This window comes from Scyliorhinus torazame, chromosome 3 (genome assembly GCF_047496885.1).
Source record: "Scyliorhinus torazame isolate Kashiwa2021f chromosome 3, sScyTor2.1, whole genome shotgun sequence".
NCBI classification, from domain to species: domain Eukaryota; kingdom Metazoa; phylum Chordata; class Chondrichthyes; order Carcharhiniformes; family Scyliorhinidae; genus Scyliorhinus; species Scyliorhinus torazame.
Genome location: NC_092709.1, coordinates 353,098,688 through 353,117,997, shown reverse-complemented (window position 1 = coordinate 353,117,997; position 19,310 = coordinate 353,098,688). Strand labels below are relative to the sequence as shown.

At 61.3% G+C, this 19,310-nt stretch overlaps 1 protein-coding gene across 3 annotated transcripts in view; it reads right to left on the bottom strand.

The window, feature by feature from the left end:
• LOC140409341 (heat shock 70 kDa protein 12B-like) overlaps nucleotides 1–19,310 on the bottom strand; it is a 244,519-nt gene that overhangs the window by 52,486 nt on the left and 172,723 nt on the right. For all 3 annotated transcript variants that reach the window (XM_072497755.1, XM_072497757.1, XM_072497756.1), the window contains 3 exons: nucleotides 18,942–19,028; nucleotides 15,820–15,924; nucleotides 10,155–10,413 (listed from right to left, as the gene is read on the bottom strand). In XM_072497755.1, the coding sequence (XP_072353856.1) occupies nucleotides 10,155–10,413; nucleotides 15,820–15,924; nucleotides 18,942–19,028 (451 nt within the window). The remainder of the gene's footprint in view (nucleotides 1–10,154; nucleotides 10,414–15,819; nucleotides 15,925–18,941; nucleotides 19,029–19,310) is intronic.

Sequence of the window (19,310 nt, the reverse complement as noted above, 5' to 3'; positions counted from 1 at the left end):
GGGACGCGACGAGCTGGAAAATGGGACTGTCGGGACGGAGAATCCCGCTGCCGGGGGGGACGCGGCGAGCTGGAAAATGGGACTGTCGGGTAAGAGAATCCCGCTGCCGGCGGTGACGCGGCGAGCTGGAAAATGGGGCTGCCGGGTCGGAGAATCCCGCTGCCCCCGGGGACGCGGCGAGCTGGAAAATGGGGCTGTCGGGTCGGAGAATCCCGCTGCCGGCGGGGACGCGGTGAGCTGGAAAATGGGGCTGCCGGGTCGGAGAATCCCGCTGCCGGGGGGGACGCGGCGAGCTGGAAAATGGGACTGTCGGGTAAGAGAATCCCGCTGTCGGCGGGGACGCGGCGAGCTGGAAAATGGGACTGTCGGGTCGGAGACTCCCGCTGCCGGCGGGGACGCGGCGAGCTGGAAAATGGGGCTGTCGGGAATGAGAATCCCGCTGCCGGCGGGGACGCGGCGAGCTGGAAAATGGGGCTGTCGGGAATGAGAATCCCGCTGCCGGCGGGGACGCGGCGAGCTGGAAAATGGGGCTGTCGGGTCGGAGAATCCCGCTGCCGGCGGGGACGCGGCGAGCTGGAAAATGGGGCTGTAGGGTCGGAGAATCCCGCTGTCAGCGGGGACGCGGCGAGCTGGAAAATGGGACTGTCGGGAATGAGAATCCCGCTGTCGGCGGGGACGCGGCGAGCTGGAAAATGGGATTGTCGGGAATGAGAATCCCGCTGCCGGCGTGGATGCGGCGAGCTGGAAAATGGGACTGTCGGGTCGGAGATTCCCGCTGTCAGCGGGGACGCGGCGAGCTGGAAAATGGGACTGTCGGGAATGAGAATCCCGCTGCCGGCGGGGACGCGGCGAGCTGGAAAATGGGGCTGTTGGGTCGGAGAATCCCGCTGCCGGCCGGGATGCGGCGAGCTGGAGAATGGGGCTGTCGGGAATGAGAATCCCGCTGCCGGCGGGGACGCGGCGAGCTGGAAAATGGGGCTGTCGGGAATGAGAATCCCGCTGCCGGGAGGACGCGGCGAGCTGGAAAATGCAGCTGTCGGGAATGAGAATCCCGCTGCCGGCGGGGTCGCGGCGAGCTGGAAAATGGGGCTGTCGGGTCGGAGAATCCCGCTGCCAGCGGGGACGTGGCGAGCTGAAAAATGGGGCTGTCGGGAATGAGAATCCCGCTGCCGGCGGGGACGCGGCGAGCTGGAAAATGCAGCTGTCGGGAATGAGAATCCCGCTGCCGGCGGGGTCGCGGCGAGCTGGAGAATGGGACTGTCGGGTCGGAGAATCCCGCTGTCAGCGGGAACGCGGCGAGCTGGAAAATGGGACTGTCGGGAATGAGAATCCCGCTGCCGGCGGGGACGCGGCGAGCTGGAAAATGGGATTGTCGGGAATGAGAATCCCGCTGCCGGCGGGGACGCGGCGAGCTGGAAAATGGGGCTGTCGTGTCGGAGAATCCCGCTGCCGGCGGGGAGCTGGAAAATGGGTTGTCGGGTCGGAGAATCCCGCTGCCGGCGGGGACGCGGCGAGGTGGAAAATGGGGCTGTCGGGAATGAGAATCCCGCTGCCGGGAGGACGCGGCGAGCTGGAAAATGCAGCTGTCGGGAATGAGAATCCCGCTGCCGGCGGGGTCGCGGCGAGCTGGAAAATGGGGCTGTCGGGTCGGAGAATCCCGCTGCCAGCGGGGACGTGGCGAGCTGAAAAATGGGGCTGTCGGGAATGAGAATCCCGCTGCCGGCGGGGACGCGGCGAGCTGGAAAATGCAGCTGTCGGGAATGAGAATCCCGCTGCCGGCGGGGTCGCGGCGAGCTGGAGAATGGGGCTGTCGGGAATGAGAATCCCGCTGCCGGCGGGGACGCGGCGAGCTGGAAAATGCAGCTGTCGGGAATGAGAATCCCGCTGCCGGCGGGGTCGCGGCGAGCTGGAGAATGGGGCTGTCGGGTCGGAGAATCCCGCTGCCGGCGGACGCGCAAGCTGGAAAATGGGGCTGTCGGGTCGGAGAATCCCGCTGCCGACGGGGACGTGTCGAGCTGGAAAATGGGACTGTCGGGAATGAGAATCCCGCTTCCGGCGGGGACGCGGCGAGCTGGACAATGCAGCTGTCGGGAATGAGAATCCCGCTGCCGGCGGACGCGCGAGTTGGAAAATGCAGCTGTCGGGTCGGAGAATCCCGATGCCGGCGGACGCGCGAGCTGGAAAATGGGGCTGTCGGGTCGGAGAATCCCGCTGCCGGCGGGGAGGCGGCGAGCTAGAAAATGGGACTGTCGGGACGTAGAATCCCGCTGCCGGTGGGGACGTGGCGAGCTGGAAAATGCGGCTGTCGGGAATGAGAATCCCGCTGCCGGCGGGGACGCGGCGAGCTGGAAAATGGGGCTGTCGGGAATGAGAATCCCGCTGTCAGCGGGGACGCGGCGAGCTGGAAAATGGGGCTGTCGGGTCGGAGAATCCCGCTGCCGGCGGGGACGCGGCGAGCTGGAAAATGGGGCTGTCGGGAATGAGAATCCCGCTGCCGGCGGGGACGTGGCGAGCTGGAAAATGGGGCTGTCGGGTCGGAGAATCCCGCTGCCGGCGGGGACGCGGCGAGCTGGAAAATGGGGCTGTCGGGTCGGAGAATCCCGCTGCCGGCGGGGACGCGGCGAGCTGGAAAATGGGGCTGTCGGGAATGAGAATCCCGCTGCCGGCGGGGACGCGGCGAGCTGGAAAATGGGACTGTCGGGTCGGAGAATCCTGCTGCCGGCGGGGAGGCGGCGAGGTGGAAAATGGGGCTGTCGGGTCGCAGAATCCCGCTGCCGGCGGGGATGCGGCGAGCTGGAAAATGTGACTGTCGGGAATGAGAATCCCGCTGCCGGCGGACGCGCGAGTTGGAAAATGCAGCTGTCGGGTCGGAGAATCCCGATGCCGGCGGACGCGCGAGCTGGAAAATGGGGCTGTCGGGTCGGAGAATCCCGCTGCCGGCGGGGAGGCGGCGAGCTGGAAAATGGGGCTGTCGGGTCGGAGAATCCCGCTGCCGGCGGGGATGCGGCGAGCTGGAAAATGGGACTGTCGGGTCGGAGAATCCCGCTGTCAGCGGGGACGCGGCGAGCTGGAAAATGGGATTGTCGGGAATGAGAATCCCGCTGCCGGCGGGGACGCGGCGAGCTGGAAAATGGGATTGTCGGGAATGAGAATCCCGCTGCCGGCGGGGACGCGGAGAGCTGGAAAATGGGACTGTCGGGAATGAGAATCTCGCTGCCGGCGGGGACGCGGCGAGCTGGAAAATGGGGCTGTCGGGTCGGAGAATCCCGCTGCCGGCCGGGATGCGGCGAGCTGCAGAATGGGGCTGTCGGGAATGAGAATCCCGCTGCCGGCGGGGACGCGGCGAGCTGGAAAATGGGGCTGTCGTGTCGGAGAATCCCGCTGCCGGCGGGGAGCTGGAAAATGGGGCTGTCGGGTCGGAGAATCCCGCTGCCGGCGGGGACGCGGCGAGGTGGAAAATGGGGCTGTCGGGAATGAGAATCCCGCTGCCGGGGGGACGCGGCGAGCTGGAAAATGCAGCTGTCGGGAATGAGAATCCCGCTGCTGGCGGGGACGCGGCGAGCTGGAAAATGGGGCTGTCGGGTCGGAGAATCCCGCTGCCGGCGGGGACGTGGCGAGCTGGAAAATGGGGCTGTCGGGAATGAGAATCCCGCTGCCGGCGGGGACGCGGCGAGCTGGAAAATGGGGCTGTCGGGTCGGAGGATCCCGCTGCCGGCGGGGAGGCGGCGAGCCGGAAAATGCAGCTGTCGGGAATGAGAGTCCCGCTGCCGGCGGGGTCGCGGCGAGCTGGAGAATGGGGCTGTCGGGAATGAGAATCCCGCTGCCGGCGGGGACGCGGCGAGCTGGAAAATGGGGCTGTCGGGTCGGAGAATCCCGCTGCCGACGGGGACGTGTCGAGGTGGAAAATGCAGCTGTCGGGAATGAGAATCCCGCTGCCGGCGGGGTCGCGGCGAGCTGGAGAATGGGGCTGTCGGGTCGGAGAATCCCGCTGCCGGCGGACGCGCAAGCTGGAAAATGGGGCTGTCGGGTCGGAGAATCCCGCTGCCGACGGGGACGTGTCGAGCTGGAAAATGGGACTGTCGGGAATGAGAATCCCGCTGCCGGCGGGGACGCGGCGAGCTGGACAATGCAGCTGTCGGGAATGAGAATCCCGCTGCCGGCGGGGACGCGGCGAGCTGGAAAATGCAGCTGTCGGGTCGGAGAATCCCGATGCCGGCGGACGCGCGAGCTGGAAAATGGGGCTGTCGGGTCGGAGAATCCCGCTGCAGGCGGGGAGGCGGCGAGCTAGAAAATGGGACTGTCGGGACGTAGAATCCCACTGCCGGTGGGGACGTGGCGAGCTGGAAAATGCGGCTGTCGGGAATGAGAATCCCGCTGCCGGCGGGGACGCGGCGAGCTGGAAAATGGGGCTGTCGGGAATGAGAATCCCGCTGTCAGCGGAGACGCGGCGAGCTGGAAAATGGGGCTGTCGGGTCGGAGAATCCCGCTGCCGGCGGGGACGCGGCGAGCTGCAAAATGGGGATGTCGGGAATGAGAATCCCGCTGCCGGCGCGGACGTGGCGAGCTGGAAAATGGGGCTGTCAGGTCGGAGAATCCCGCTGCCGGCGGGGACGCGGCGAGCTGGAAAATGGGGCTGTCGGGTCGGAGAATCCCGCTGCCGGCGGGGACGCGGCGAGCTGGAGAATGGGGCTGTCGGGTCGGAGAATCCCGCTGCCGGCGGGGACGCAGCGAGCTGGAAAATGGGGCTGTCGGGAATGAGAATCCCGCTGCCGGCGGGGACGCGGCGAGCTGGAAAATGGGACTGTCGGGTCGGAGAATCCTGCTGCTGGCGGGGAGGCGGCGAGCTGGAAAATGGGGCTGTCGGGTCGCAGAATCCCGCTGCCGGCGGGGACGCGGCGAGCTGGAAAATGGGACTGTCGGGAATGAGAATCCCGCTGCCGGCGGGGACGCGGCGAGCTGGAAAGTGGGGCTGTCGGGAATGAGAATCCCGCTGCCGACGGGGATGCGGCGAGCTGGAAAATGGGGCTGTCGAGTCGCAGAATCCCGCTGCCGGCGGGGACGCGGCGAGCTGGAAAATGGGACTGTCGGGAATGAGAATCCCGCTGCCGGCGGGGACGCGGCGAGCTGGAAAATGGGACTGTCGGGAATGAGAATCCCGCTGCCGGCGGGGACGCGGCGAGCTGGAAAATGGGACTGTCGGGAATGAGAATCCCGCTGCCGGTGGGGACGCGGCGAGCTGGAAAATGCAGCTGTCGGGAATGAGAATCCCGCTGCTGGCGGGGACGCGGCGAGCTGGAAAATGGGGCTGTCGGGTCGGAGAATCCCGCTGCCGGCGGGGACGTGGCGAGCTGGAAAATGGGGCTGTCGGGAATGAGAATCCCGCTGCCGGCGGGGAGGCGGCGAGCTGGAAAATGGGGCTGTCGGGAATGAGAATCCCGCTGCCGGCGGGGTCGCGGCGAGCTGGAGAATGGGGCTGTCGGGAATGAGAATCCCGCTGCCGGCGGGGACGCGGCGAGCTGGAAAATGGGGCTGTCGGGAATGAGAATCCCGCTGCCGGCGGGGTCGCGGCGAGCTGGAGCATGGGGCTGTCGGGTCGGAGAATCCCGCTGCCGGCGGGGACGCGGCGAGCTGGAAAATGGGGCTGTCGGGAATGAGAATCCCGCTGCCTGCGGGGACGCGGCGAGCTGGAAAATGGGACTGTCGGGTCGGAGAATCCTGCTGCCGGCGGGGAGGCGGCGAGCTGGAAAATGGGGCTGTCGGGTCGCAGAATCCCGCTGCCGGCGGGGACGCGGCGAGCTGGAAAATGGGACTGTCGGGAATGAGAATCCCACTGCCGGCGGGGACGCGGCGAGCTGGAAAATGGGGCTGTCGGGAATGAGAATCCCGCTGCCGGCGGGGACGCGGCGAGCTGGAAAATGGGGCTGTAGGGTCGGAGAATCCCGCTGTCAGCGGGGACGCGGCGAGCTGGAAAATGGGACTGTCGGGAATGAGAATCCCGCTGTCGGCGGGGACGCGGCGAGCTGGAAAATGGGATTGTCGGGAATGAGAATCCCGCTGCCGGCGTGGATGCGGCGAGCTGGAAAATGGGACTGTCGGGTCGGAGAATCCCGCTGTCAGCGGGGACGTGGCGAGCTGGAAAATGGGACTGTCGGGTCGGAGAATCCCGCTGCCGGCCGGGATGCGGCGAGCTGGAGAATGGGGCTGTCGGGAATGAGAATCCCGCTGCCGGCGGGGACGCGGCGAGCTGGAAATGGGGCTGTCGGATCGGAGAATCCCGCTGCCGACGGGGACGTGTCGAGCTGGAAAATGGGACTGTCGGGAATGAGAATCCCGCTGCCGGCGGGGACGCGGCGAGCTGGAAAATGGGGCTGTCGGGTCGGAGAATCCCGCTGCCGGCGGGGACGCGGCGAGCTGGAAAATGGGACTGTCGGGAATGAGAATCCCGCTGTCGGCGGGGACGCGGCGAGCTGGAAAATGGGATTGTCGGGAATGAGAATCCCGCTGCCGGCATGGATGCGGCGAGCTGGAAAATGGGACTGTCGGGTCGGAGAATCCCGCTGTCAGCGGGGACGTGGCGAGCTGGAAAATGGGACTGTCGGGTCGGAGAATCCCGCTGCCGGCCGGGATGCGGCGAGCTGGAGAATGGGGCTGTCGGGAATGAGAATCCCGCTGCCGGCGGGGACGCGGCGAGCTGGAAAATGGGGCTGTCGGATCGGAGAATCCCGCTGCCGACGGGGACGTGTCGAGCTGGAAAATGGGACTGTCGGGAATGAGAATCCCGCTGCCGGCGGGGACGCCGCGAGCTGGAAAATGGGGCTGTCGGGTCGGAGAATCCCGCTGTCGGCGGGGAGGCGGCGAGCTGGAAAATGGGGCTGTCGGGTCGGAGAATCCCGCTGCCGGCGGGGACGCGGCGAGCTGGAAAATGGGATTGTCGGGAATGAGAATCCCGCTGCCGGCGTGGATGCGGCGAGCTGGAAAATGGGACTGTCGGGTCCGAGAATCCCGCTGTCAGCGGGGACGTGGCGAGCTGGAAAATGCGGCTGTCGGGAATGAGAATCCCGCTGCCGGTGGGGACGTGGCGAGCTGGAAAATGCGGCTGTCGGGAATGGGAATCCCGCTGTCGGCGGGGACGCGGCGAGCTGGAAAATGGGGCTGTCGGGTCGGAGAATCCCGCTGTCGGCTGGGACGCGGCGAGCTGGAAAATGCGGCTGTCGGGAATGAGAATCCCGCTGTCGGCGGGGACACGGCGAGCTGGAAAATGGGGCTGTCGGGTCGGAGAATCCCGCTGCCGGCGGGGTCCCGGCGAGCTGGAAAATGGGGCTGTCGGGTCGGAGAATCCCGCTGTCGGCGGGGACGCGGCGAGCTGGAAAATGGGGCTGTCGGGTCGGAGAATCCCGCTGCCGGTGGGGACGCGGCGAGCCGGAAAATGGGGCTGTCGGGTCGGAGAATCCCGCTGCCGGTGGGGACGTGGCGAGCTGGAAAATGCGGCTGTCGGGAATGAGAATCCCGCTGTCGGCGGGGACGCGGCGAGCTGGAAAATGGGGCTGTCGGGTCGGAGAATCCCGCTGCCGGCGGGGACGCGGCGAGCTGGAAAATGGGGCTGTCGGGAATGAGAATCCCGCTGTCGGCGGGGACGCGGCGAGCTGCAAAATGCGGCTGTCGGGAATGAGAATCCCGCTGTCGGCGGGGACGCGGCGAGCTGGAAAATGGGGCTGTCGGGAATGAGAATCCCGCTGCCGGCGGGGACGCGGCGAGCTGGAAAATGGGGCTGTCGGGTCGGAGAATCCCGCTGTCGGCGGGGACGCGGCGAGCTGGAAAATGGGGCTGTCGGGTCGGACAATCCCGCTGCCGGCGGGGACGCGGCGAGCTGGAAAATGGGGCTGTCGGGTCGGAGAATCCCGCTGCCGGCGGGGACGCGGCGAGCTGGAAAATGGGGCTGTCGGGTCGGAGAATCCCGCTGCCGGCGGGGACGCGGCGAGCTGGAAAATGGGACTGTCGGGAATGAGAATCCCGATGCCGGCGGGGACGCGGCGAGCTGGAAAATGGGGCTGTCGGGAATGAGAATCCCGCTGCCGGCGGGGACGCGGCGAGCTGGAAAATGGGGCTGTCGGGAATGAGAATCCCGCTGCCGGCGGGGACGCGGCGAGCTGGAAAATGGGGCTGTCGGGAATGAGAATCCCGCTGCCGGCGGGGACGCGGCGAGCTGGAAAATGGGGCTGTCGGGTCGGAGAATCCCGCTGCCGGCGGGGACGCGGCGAGCTGGAAAATGGGACTGTCGGGAATGAGAATCCCGCTGCCGGCGGGGACGCGGCGAGCTGGAAAATGGGGCTGTCGGGAATGAGAATCCCGCTGCCGGCGGGGACGCGGCGAGCTGGAAAATGGGGCTGTCGGGTCGGAGAATCCCGCTGCCGGCGGGGATGCGGCGAGCTGGAAAATGCGGCTGTCGGGAATGAGAATCCCGCTGCCGGCGGGGACGCGGCGAGCTGGAAAATGGGGCTGTCGGGAATGAGAATCCCGCTGCCGGCGCGGACGCGGCGAGCTGGAAAATGGGACTGTCGGGTCGGAGAATCCCGCTGCCGGCGGGGACGCGGCGAGCTGGAAAATGGGGCTGTCGGGTCGGAGAATCCCGCTGCCGGCGGGGATGCGGCGAGCTGGAAAATGGGGTTGTCGGGACGGAGAATCCCGCTGCCGGCCGGGACGCGGCGAGCTGGAAAATGGGGCTGTCGGGTCGGAGAATCCCGCTGCCGGCGGGGACGCGGCGAGCTGGAAAATGGGGCTGTCGGGAATGAGAATCCCGCTGCCGGCGGGGTCGTGGCGAGCTGGAAAATGGGGCTGTCGGGTCGGAGAATCCCGCTGCCGGGGGGACGCGGCAAGCTGGAAAATGGGGCTGTCGGGAATGAGAATCCCGCTGCCGGCGGGGACGCGGCGAGCTGGAAAATGCAGCTGTCGGGAATTACAATCCCGCTGCCTGCGGGGACGCGGCGAGCTGGAAAATGGGGCTGTCGGGTCGGAGAATCCCGCTGCCGGCGGGGACGCGGCGAGCTGGAAAATGGGGCTGTCGGGTCAGAGAATCCAGCTGCCGGCGGGGACGCGGCGAGCTGGAAAATGGGGCTGTCGGGTCGGAGAATCCCGCTGCCGGCGGGGACGCGGCGAGCTGGAAAATTGGGCTGTCGGGTCGGAGAATCCCGCTGCCGGTGGGGACGCGGCGAGCTGGAGAATGGGGCTGTCGGGAATGAGAATCCCGCTGCCGGCGGGGACGCAGCGAGCTGGAAAATGGGACTGTCGGGAATGAGAATCCCGCTGTCGGCGGGGACGCTGCGAGCTGGAAAATGGGGCTGTCGGGAATGAGAATCCCGCTGCCGGCGGGGACGCGGCGAGCTGGAAAATGGGGCTGTCGGGTCGGAGAATCCCGCTGCCGGCGGGGACGCGGCGAGCTGGAAAATGGGACTGTCGGGTCGGAGAATCCCGCTGCCGGCGGGGACGCGGCGAGCTGGAAAATGGGGCTGTCGGGTCGGAGAATCCCGCTGCCGGCGGGGACGCGGCGAGCTGGAAAATGGGGCTGTCGGGAATGAGAATCCCGCTGCCGGTGGGGACGCTGCGAGCTGGAAAATGGGGCTGTCGGGTCAGAGAATCCCGCTGTCGGCGGGGACGTGGCGAGCTGGAGAATGGGGCTGTCGGGAATGAGAATCCCGCTGCCGGTGGGGACGCGGCGAGCTGGAAAATGGGGCTGTCGGGTCGGAGAATCCCGCTGTCGGCGGGGACGTGGCGAACTGGAGAATGGGGCTGTCGGGAATGAGAATCCCGCTGCCGGTGGGGACGCGGCGAGCTGGAAAATGGGGCTGTCGGGTAGGAGAATCCCGCTGTCAGCGGAGACGTGGCGAGCTGGAAAATGGGACTGTCGGGACGGAGAATCCCGCTGTCGGCGGGGACGCGGCGAGCTGGAAAATGGGACTGCGGGACGGAGAATCCCGCTGCCGGCGGGGACGCGGCGAGCTGGAGAATGGGGCTGTCGGGAATGAGAATCCCGCTGTCGGCGGGGACGCGGCGAGCTGGAAAATGGGACTGTCGGGAATGAGAATCCCGCTGCCGGTGGGGACGCGGCGAGCTGGAGAATGGGGCTGTCGGGAATGAGAATCCCGCTGTTTGTTTGTTACCTGTTCTTTTTCAGTGCAGTCTCCACACTCTGGCCTTTACACTTCCTGTAGTAGTCGATGAAGGAGAACGGTAAGGAGATGTTCATTGGATTCACTCTCTTGGGGGAAGCCGTCCGTTTTCGTGCCTCAAAAGCTATCATCAGATCTACCCACGCTGCCGGTCGCTTCACCTTGAAACGCTCAATGTAATCAGTGCCAAAGATCTGGCATAGCATCTTCTCAAAGGCAAGGTCCACTCCAACAGCTCCATATGGTCCTCCTGCAGAAAGAGACATTATAGTTTGAAGAAGTTTGACACCGGGAGGGGAGTAAAGACTAAGGGCGCGAATCTAACGGAAAGGTTTATAAGTGTCATTAGTGGTGGGGTTTTCTGGGAGTTTCACCATAGCTCTTGTCGTCGAGTTCCCCACCGCTATCTAATCACACTCAGGGCGTGGTTTAACCAAATGGGAACTACGTTGTATAGCGAGCCCGTTTAACCCCACCGCCATGCAAATAACGCCAGCGTGGCTACTTGGCCGTGCCAGGCTGGCACCAGATGGCACTGCCAGGGTGCCAGGCTGGAGGTGCCAGCAGTGCCTCCTCAGGGGCCTGCCTCGGGAGGGGCTTCCAATCCCCTAGGAGACCCCCACCAGTGCTGTCCATCCCTGTTTGTGGAGCCCAATGCTGAACGGAGCTCGCTCGAGGTCTCCGGGAGGAAGGGGGTAGATCCCATCGCCTTGGTTCCCTCAGGGAACGGCATATTGAAATGAGGCGAGCTGTCTGGCTCTAATATGCTGATTTGCCAAAAAGTGACCCTGCCCACAATGGGCAGGATTCACAACAACTCGCTGGGTCGGGTGAGATCTGGCGAGGCGTGGTGTGCTGGATAGATCCCAGGAGTAGGATCTCCCATCATTCACCAGCCGCATTGTACCACGCGCCCTGCATTTTGGGCGGTAGGTCGTGCCCGTCATCACTTTTTTGGGCCTGGAGAGTTTCTCCCTGGTCAAGGCGGAGTTAATCCGCGGGCCATACCCGCTCCTCCGAGGTCGGGCCACCGTTTGGAAAGGGTGCCCCGATCTCTACGTGAGCTGTGGGTTCCCCGCCCATGGGCAATGTCACCCACCCCTCCCCCCCCACGCAAATGGGCATTACCCAACAACCCCCCAAGCGATGACTATGGATTCGCGGAGGGACTCCCCTTTGCAGGTCTCGGGTCACCCCCCCACTTTCTAGGACCCCCACTCTTCACCTACACCAACCTTCGGAGGACCCTTCATACCCGCTCCGCACCTCCCCACGCTTTATACCCTCCTTTCATGGGCCCTGACCCTTGACCGTGCCACCCGGGCACCGCTCTCGCTGGCTTTGCAGTACCAGCCGGGATTCATGGCAGCTCCTGTCCCTGACCACCCAGGGGTCTCTGATGGCCCGGGAGGTCCCCGGCTGCCGTCCTGCCTGGTCCACGTTTGCGTGGACCGGTATTGAACGGCGCCCGGCTGTGGACTCCCTGGGGAGGCCGGTAGATGCCGGGATTCTGATAGATCCCAGGTCAGCACACCCGTGGGTTTTAAACCTACTTAAGCGTGCGAGGGACGGGAACCAGATCGTGACGGCTCGTGAGACCTGGGTAGATCTCGTGAGGCATACTAGCTGCCGGGCAGCCCGCGGGAGGCTTCTCTCAGTGTCCATTGGCCATGTCGCGCTCCCGTTCGGGGCTGGTAGATCGCACCCATGATGTCAGCTGTGGATCGCTTACTCCCCGTGGAATCAGAATGTCACAAGTTCATAGAATCATAGACTTTACAGTGCAGAGGCAATTCGGCCCATCGAGTCTGCTCCGGCCCTTGGAAAGAGCCCCCTACATCAGCCCACACATCCACCCTAACTCTGCAACCCAGTAAACCCACCTAACCTTTTTTGGACACTTAAGGGCAATTTATCATGGCCAGTCCACCTAACCCGCTCATCTTTGGACAATGGGAGGAAACCGGAGCACCCGGCGGAGGAAACTCACGCAAACACGGGGAGAACGTGCAGACTCCGCACAGTCACCCCTGGCCGGACTTGAACCCAGGACCCTGGAGCTGTGAAGCAGCAGTGCTAACTACTGTGCTACCGTACCGCCCGGGTTGTAAGTAGAGCATACAGGATGGTTTTCTACACCATAAGACATAGGAGCAGAATTAGGCCCCTTGGCCCATCGAGTCTGCTCCGCCATTCAATTATGGCTGATATTTTTCTAATCCCCATTCTCCTGCCTTCGCCCCATAACCCCTGATCCCCTTATTGATCAAGAACCTATCTGTCTCTGTCTTAAAGACACTCAGTGATTTGGCCTCCACAGCCTTCTGCGGATTCACCACCCTCTGGCTGAAGAAATTCCTCCTCATCTCAGTTTTAAAGGATCGTCCCTTCAGTCTGAGATGGTGTCCTCTGCTTCTAGTTTTTCCTACAAGTGGAAACATCCTCTCCACGTCCCCTCTATCCAGGACTCGCAGTATCCTGTAAGTTTCAATAAGATCCCCCCTCGTCCTTCTAAACTCTAACGAGTACAGACCCAGAGTCCTCAACCGTTCCTCATACGACAAGCTCTTCATTCCAACTGGAGAACACTTCATGCTAAACTGGGCATTGTGCAATGAGAAAGGAATAATTGGTAATCTAGTGTACTGGGCCATTTGCCCCTGATTTCCATGGGCTCCCATTGTCTTTCAACAAGGTTCCTGCATGCCTATAGGAGGGGAGGCCAGTGGGATCTGACTGATTAAATCGCTCTTGCGAAGAGTTAGTTTGTGATTTCTTCGCTGTGATTCCGAGTTCAGGATTTCAGTGCCTCTGTCAGTTTATGAAACGGTCACCAGGTGGTGCCAGAGCTCCCTGCTCCTACCGCCCGACAGGAAGGAAGGCCCGGCCTAGTTTCCTGTCGGGGCCTGTGCCAGATCCCTGCAGCCTTGCAGCAAGATTAAGACAAAAAGAAAACACACCCGACAAGTATTTTTGTCGGTGTTTTTAAAGCCAATTCTCTCTCTGGTGCAAATGTCTTTCACATCCTCTCAGGAAGGGGCAGGGCATGCGGTACTGGCTGAGCAGTGCAGAGGTCAAGAGTTCAAATCCCACAATGGCAATTCGCTGCTTCATCCAGCACAAAGGGAGGCCACTTGGCCCGTTGCACCTCTGCTGACCCAGAGATACCGCGTCCCTGGCTCTCTGGCCAGTCGTGTGCAAATTCAGTGAAGTGATTTGAGGACCAGCACCAGAATACATACTTTATTGTCGTGAAAACTCACCAATGTCCTTCAGATACATCCCTGCCTGGCCTGGCCTCTGGGTGTGTGGTAAACCACTGTTGCACCTGTATTAGGTGATGTAAGGTAGGACCTGTACTACAGGTTCGCCAGTAGTCCCGGCCTGCTGGCTCCGCCCAGTAGGCGGAGTATAAATATGCGTGTCCTCCATGCTGCAGCCATTTGGCCAGCTGCTGTGGGAGGCCACACATCTTAGAGCAATAAAGACTCAGTTATATCCAACTCTAGACTTTGTTCAATTGATCGTGCCTCAGGGTGTCTGCAGACACTTTCTGATCTGGCTTAACAAGGCACAGAGTTGCTGTAATATTTTCACAAGGGCCCAGTACATGCTCTGGGCAAGTAAAAATAGGCAGGAAATATGCTGTCCATAGAATCATAGAATCCCTACAGCGCAGAAGGAGGTCATTCGGCCCACCGAGTCTGCACCGACCCCCGTCCACTCCCGTAACCTAACCTGCACATCCCTGGACACTAAGGGACAAGTCAGCATGGCCAGCCAACCTAACCTGCACACCTCTGGACTGTGGGAGGAAACCGGAGCACCCGGAGCAAACCCACGCACACACGGGGAGGACGTGCAGACTCCGCACAGACAGTGACCCAAGCCGGGAATCGAACCCGGGTGCTGTGAGGCAGCAGTGCTAACCACTGTGCTGCCGTGCCATCCGATGTTGTCCACATTGTACAGGAGGAGTTACAGCCCCTTGGGATTTTCCATTGAGATAGGGGGCGAGATTCTCCGACGGATATTCGGCGGGGGCGGGAATCGCGCAGCGCCGGTTGGCAGACCCCCCCCCCCCCCCCCCCGGCGATTCTCCGGCCCGGATGGGCCGAAGTCCCGCTGCTGGAATGCCTGTCCCGCCAGCGTGGATTAAACCACCTCTCTTACCGCCGGGACAATGCGGCGCGGGTGGGCTCCGGGGTCCTGGGGGGGGGCGCGGGGCGATCTGGCCCCGGGGGTGTGCCCCCCACGGTGGCCTGGCCCGCGATCGGGGCCCACCGATCCGCGGGCGGGCCTGTGCCGTGGGGGCACTCTTTTCCTTCCGCCTTCGCCACGGTCTCCACCATGGCGGAGGCGGAAGAGACCCCCTCCACTGCGCATGCGCGGGGATGCCGTGAGCGGCCGCTGACGCTCCCGCGCATGCGCCGCCTGGCAATGTCATTTCCGCGCCAGCTGGCGGGGCACCAAAGGCCTTTCCCGCCAGCTGGCGGGGCAGAAATCAGTCCGCCGCGGGCCTAGCCCCTCAAGGTTAGGGCTCGGCCGCTCAAGGGGCGGAGGATTTCGCACCTTTGGGGCGGCGCGTGCCAGACTGATTTGCGCCGTTTTTGGCGCCGGTCGGCGGACATCGTGCCGATTACGGAGAATCCCGCCCAGGATGTCGACGAAACTTCAGCATCGTATTTTTGAAGAAGTAGTCCACTAAGGGCAGCACGGTAGCATTGTGGATAGCACAATTGCTTCACAGCTCCAGGGTCCCAGGCTCGATTCTGGCTTGGGTCACTCTCTGTGCGGAGTCTGCACATCCTCCCCGTGTGTGCGTGGGTTTCCTACGGGTGCTCCGGTTTCCTCCCACAGTCCAAAGATGTGCAGGTTAGGTGGATTGGCCATGATAAATTGCCCTTAGTGTCCAAAATTGCCCTTAGTGTTGGGTGGGGTTACTGGGTTATGGGGATAGAGTGGAGGGGTTGACCTTGGGTAGGGTGCTCTTTCCAAGAGCCGGTGCAGACTCGATGGGCCGAATGGCCTCCTTCTGCACTGTAAATTCTATGATGATAATCTATGATCCAATGAACAGGTTAAATGCCCGTCCAAGAATCCTCCAAATTGTACCAGGCTTGGTTGCCCACTGGGTAGGCTCTCCTCTCGGAGTCAGAAAGTCATAACTTTGAGTTCCACTCCGGAGACCTGAGTCTATAATCCAGGCTGACGCTTGCAGTGTAGTACTGAGGGAGCTGCCCTACCTCCCCAGTCACATGGATGTACAAGATCCCATTGGAAGAGCTGAGGAATTGTCCCAAACCAAACATCGCTGAAACTGATTGTCTGCTTATGACTGTGTTGCTATTTTGGGGATCTTGCTCTGTGGAATTTTCCTGCCATGTTATCCAGCCTCTCTCTCTGTAGCCCGCTCCCCTTCTCTAACATATTACTGCAGTGACTACACCAAGTACTTCATTGACTGTGAGCAGGGCATTCTGGGATTGCGAAAGGCGCTACCGAAATGCAACTACTTTCCTCCCAGCTGTTATTTCAGCATCAAAATCATTTCTAACTAAAAAGGTGAATACTCCAGGCAGTATGGAGCTACCCAATAGCTGCTGTCAGGGTCGCTCGGTTCACCTAGTCACCAGGCTGGTTTCAGAGCCGTCACCTGATGCTTTGTAGAGTTCCTTCAGGGTCCCCTGAGGCTGCTCGATCTGATGGACCGTGAGATCCACCGTGCCCCCACCACAGTCAGCCACAATGTAACGGTCGCCTGGAAAAAGAGGCAGAGAGTCAGGGCAAAAGTCATGTGCATCAGTTAATAATCAAACAGAGAGGGGCTAGAGAGAGAAGGAAAGAGAATGAGGCACAGGAAGAGATGGAAAGAGGGAGACCAGGATGAGAGAGAGGTGGAGAAAAAGAGAGAGAACAGGGTATAGGATGTCCCCCCTCAGCTGATGAATCGGTTCTCCTCCATGTTGAACACCACTTGGAGGAAGCACTGAGGGTGGCAAGGGCACAGAATATACTCTGGGTGAGGACTTCACTGTCCATCCCCAAGACTGGCTCGGTAATACCACCACAGACCCAGCTGGCCGGGTCCTAAAGGACAGAGCTGCTAGACTGGGACTGCAGCAGGTGGTGAGGAACCAACAAGAGGGAAAAACATACTTGACCTCATCCTCACCAATTGTGTTCAACCCCAATCTGTAACCTCCTGGCCCAGCATATCCCCCACTCCACCATTACCACCCAGCCAGGGGATCAGCCCTGGTTCAATGAAGAGTGCAGGAGAGCGTGCCAGGAGCAACATCAGGCACACCGAACAATGAGGTGTCGCCCTGGTGAAGCTACAACACAGGACCACTCGTGTTCCAAACAGGATAAGCAGCAAGTACCAGACAGAGCTAAGGGATTCCACAACAAACGCATCAGATCTAAGCTCTGCCGTCCTGCCACATCCAGGTGTGAATGGTGGTGGACAATTAAACAACTCACTAGAGGAGGAGGAGGCTCCACAAATATCCCCATCCTCAATGATGGAGGAGCCCAGCACATCTGTGCAAAAGACAAGGCTGAGGCATTCGCAACAATCTTCAGCCAGAAATGCCGAGTGGATGATCCGTCTCGGTCTCCGGAGGTCCCAGCGTCACCGATGTCCGTCTTCAGCCAATACGATTCACCCCACGTGATATCAAGAACCAGCTGAAGACACTGGACACTGCAAAGGCTATGGGCCCTGACAATATCCCGGCAATAGTACTGAAGACTTGTGCTCCAGAACTTGCCGCACCCCCAGCCAAGCTGTTCCAGTACAGCTACAACACTGGCACCTACCCGGCAATGTGGAAATTTGCCCAGGTGTGTCCTGTACACAAGAAACAGGACAAATCGAACCCAGCCAATTACCATCCTATCAGTCTGCTCTCCATCATCAGCAAAGTGATGGAAGGAGTCATCAACACTGTGAACAAGCAGCACTTACTCAGCAATACCCTGCTCACGGACGCTCAGTTTGGGTTCCGCCAGGGTCACTCAGCTCCTGACCTCATTCCAGCCTTGGTTCGAACATGGACAAAAGAGCTGAATGCCAGAGGAGAGGTGAGAGTGACTGCCCTCGACATCAAGGCAGCTTTTGACCGAGTGCGGCATCGAGGAGCCCTCGCTAAACTGGAGTCACGGAATCAGGGGAAACTCTCCGCTAGTTGGAGTCATACCCGGCACAAAGGAAGATGGGTGTGGTGGTTGGAGGTCAATCATCTCAGCTCCAGGACATCACTGCAGGAGTTCCTCAGGATAGTGTCCTCGGCCCAACCATCTTCAGCTGCTTCATCAATGACCTCCCTTCCATCATTAGGTCAGAAATGGGGATGTTTGCGGATGACGCACAATGTGTTCAGCACCATTCGCGACGACTCAGATAATGAAGCAGTCCCTGTCCAAATGCAGCAAGACCTGGACAGTATCCAGGCTCGGGCTGTGGCAAGTTACATTCACACCACACAACTGCCAGGCAATGGCCATCTCCTACAAGGGAGGATCTAACCATCGCCCCTTGACATTCAATGGCATTACCATCGCTGAATCCCCCACAATCACCATCCTGGGGGTTACTATTGATCAGTAATTGAATTGGACTAGCCATATATTTTTTAATTAACTTACGTGATGTGGGCCTCGCTGGTCAGGCCAGCATTTATTGCCCATCCCTAGTTGCCCTTCAGAAGGTGGTGGTGAGCTGCCTTCTTGAACCGCTGCAGTCCCTGCGGTGTAGGTACACCCACTGTGCTGTTAGGGAGGGAGTTCCAGGATGTTGCCCCAGCGACAGTGAAGGAACGTCGATATATTTCCAAGTCAGGATGGTGAGTGACTTGGAGGGGAACCTCCAGGTGGTGGGGTTCCCAGGTATCTGCTGCTCTTGCCCTTCCAGATGGTAGCGGTCGTGGGTACCAGAGCAGGTACTGTGGCTACCAGAGCAGGTCAGAGGCTAGGAAATGTACAGCGAGTAACTCACCTCCTGACACCCCAAAACATGTCCACCATCTACAAGGAGTGTAACAGAATACTCTCCACTTGACTGGATGAGTGCAGCTCCAGCAACACTCAGGGTGTTTGGCACCATCCAGGACAAAGCAGCCCGCCTGATTGCTCCCCATTGCACAAACGTTCAAACCCTCCACTACCGACGAACAGTGGCAGCCGTGTGAACCATCTACAAGATGCACTGCAGCAACTCACCAAGGTTCCTTTAGCCAGCACCTTCCAAACCCACGACCACTACCATCTGGAAGGGCAAGAGCAGCAGATACCTGGGAACCCCACCACCTGGAGGGTCCCCTCCAAGTCACTCACCACCCTGACTTGGAAATATATCGCCGTTCCTTCACTTGGGATGAAACGTGGGATGGGCAATAAATGCATTAATGCTGGTGCAGCCAGCGACGCTCACACCATGCAACTGAATAAAGAAAAGAGAGAATGGGATACAGAGAGAGAGAGAGAGAGAGGAGAATAGCGAGGAAACAGCTCTTTAACCTGTTACCCCTCCAACGGGTATCAGCCTAGCATTGAGTGTCTCATTAACAGCCCCATAGCCCCCCTCTCTCACTCTGTGTGGGGCGAAGGGCCCCTCATTCAGCAGGCAGCAAGGGTCAAACACTGGGTTAGCCAATCAGCAAACCCTATTGGTGAGGACCCTGCAGTGATGCTCAGTGTGAGTGTCAGGGAGAGGGGTCGTTCGCAGGGTTCATCCTGGAGGAGAGGAGAAAAGCGAGGGTCGTTGGTCAGTACCTGTCTTCATCTCCGCCCACAGATCACCAACTCCACTCTCCATCAGGAACGTTCGACTCACTCTCGATCGTCGGAGCTGCTCCCGAGCTGCAAAAGCCAGAGAACCAGTCAAAACATTCCCAGAGAGACTGAAACACCGGGAATCGGGACAGGCAGCATCTCAGAAACAGAACGGTAAATACCTCCCTCTACACTACCCCCATCAAACACTCCCAGGTACAGCACGGGGTTAGATACAGAGTAAAGCTCCCTCTCCACTGTCCCCATCAAACACTCCCAGGTACACCACGGGGTTAGATACAGAGTAAAGCTCCCTCTACACTGTCCCCACCAAACACTCCCAGGACAGGTACAGCACAGGGTTAGATA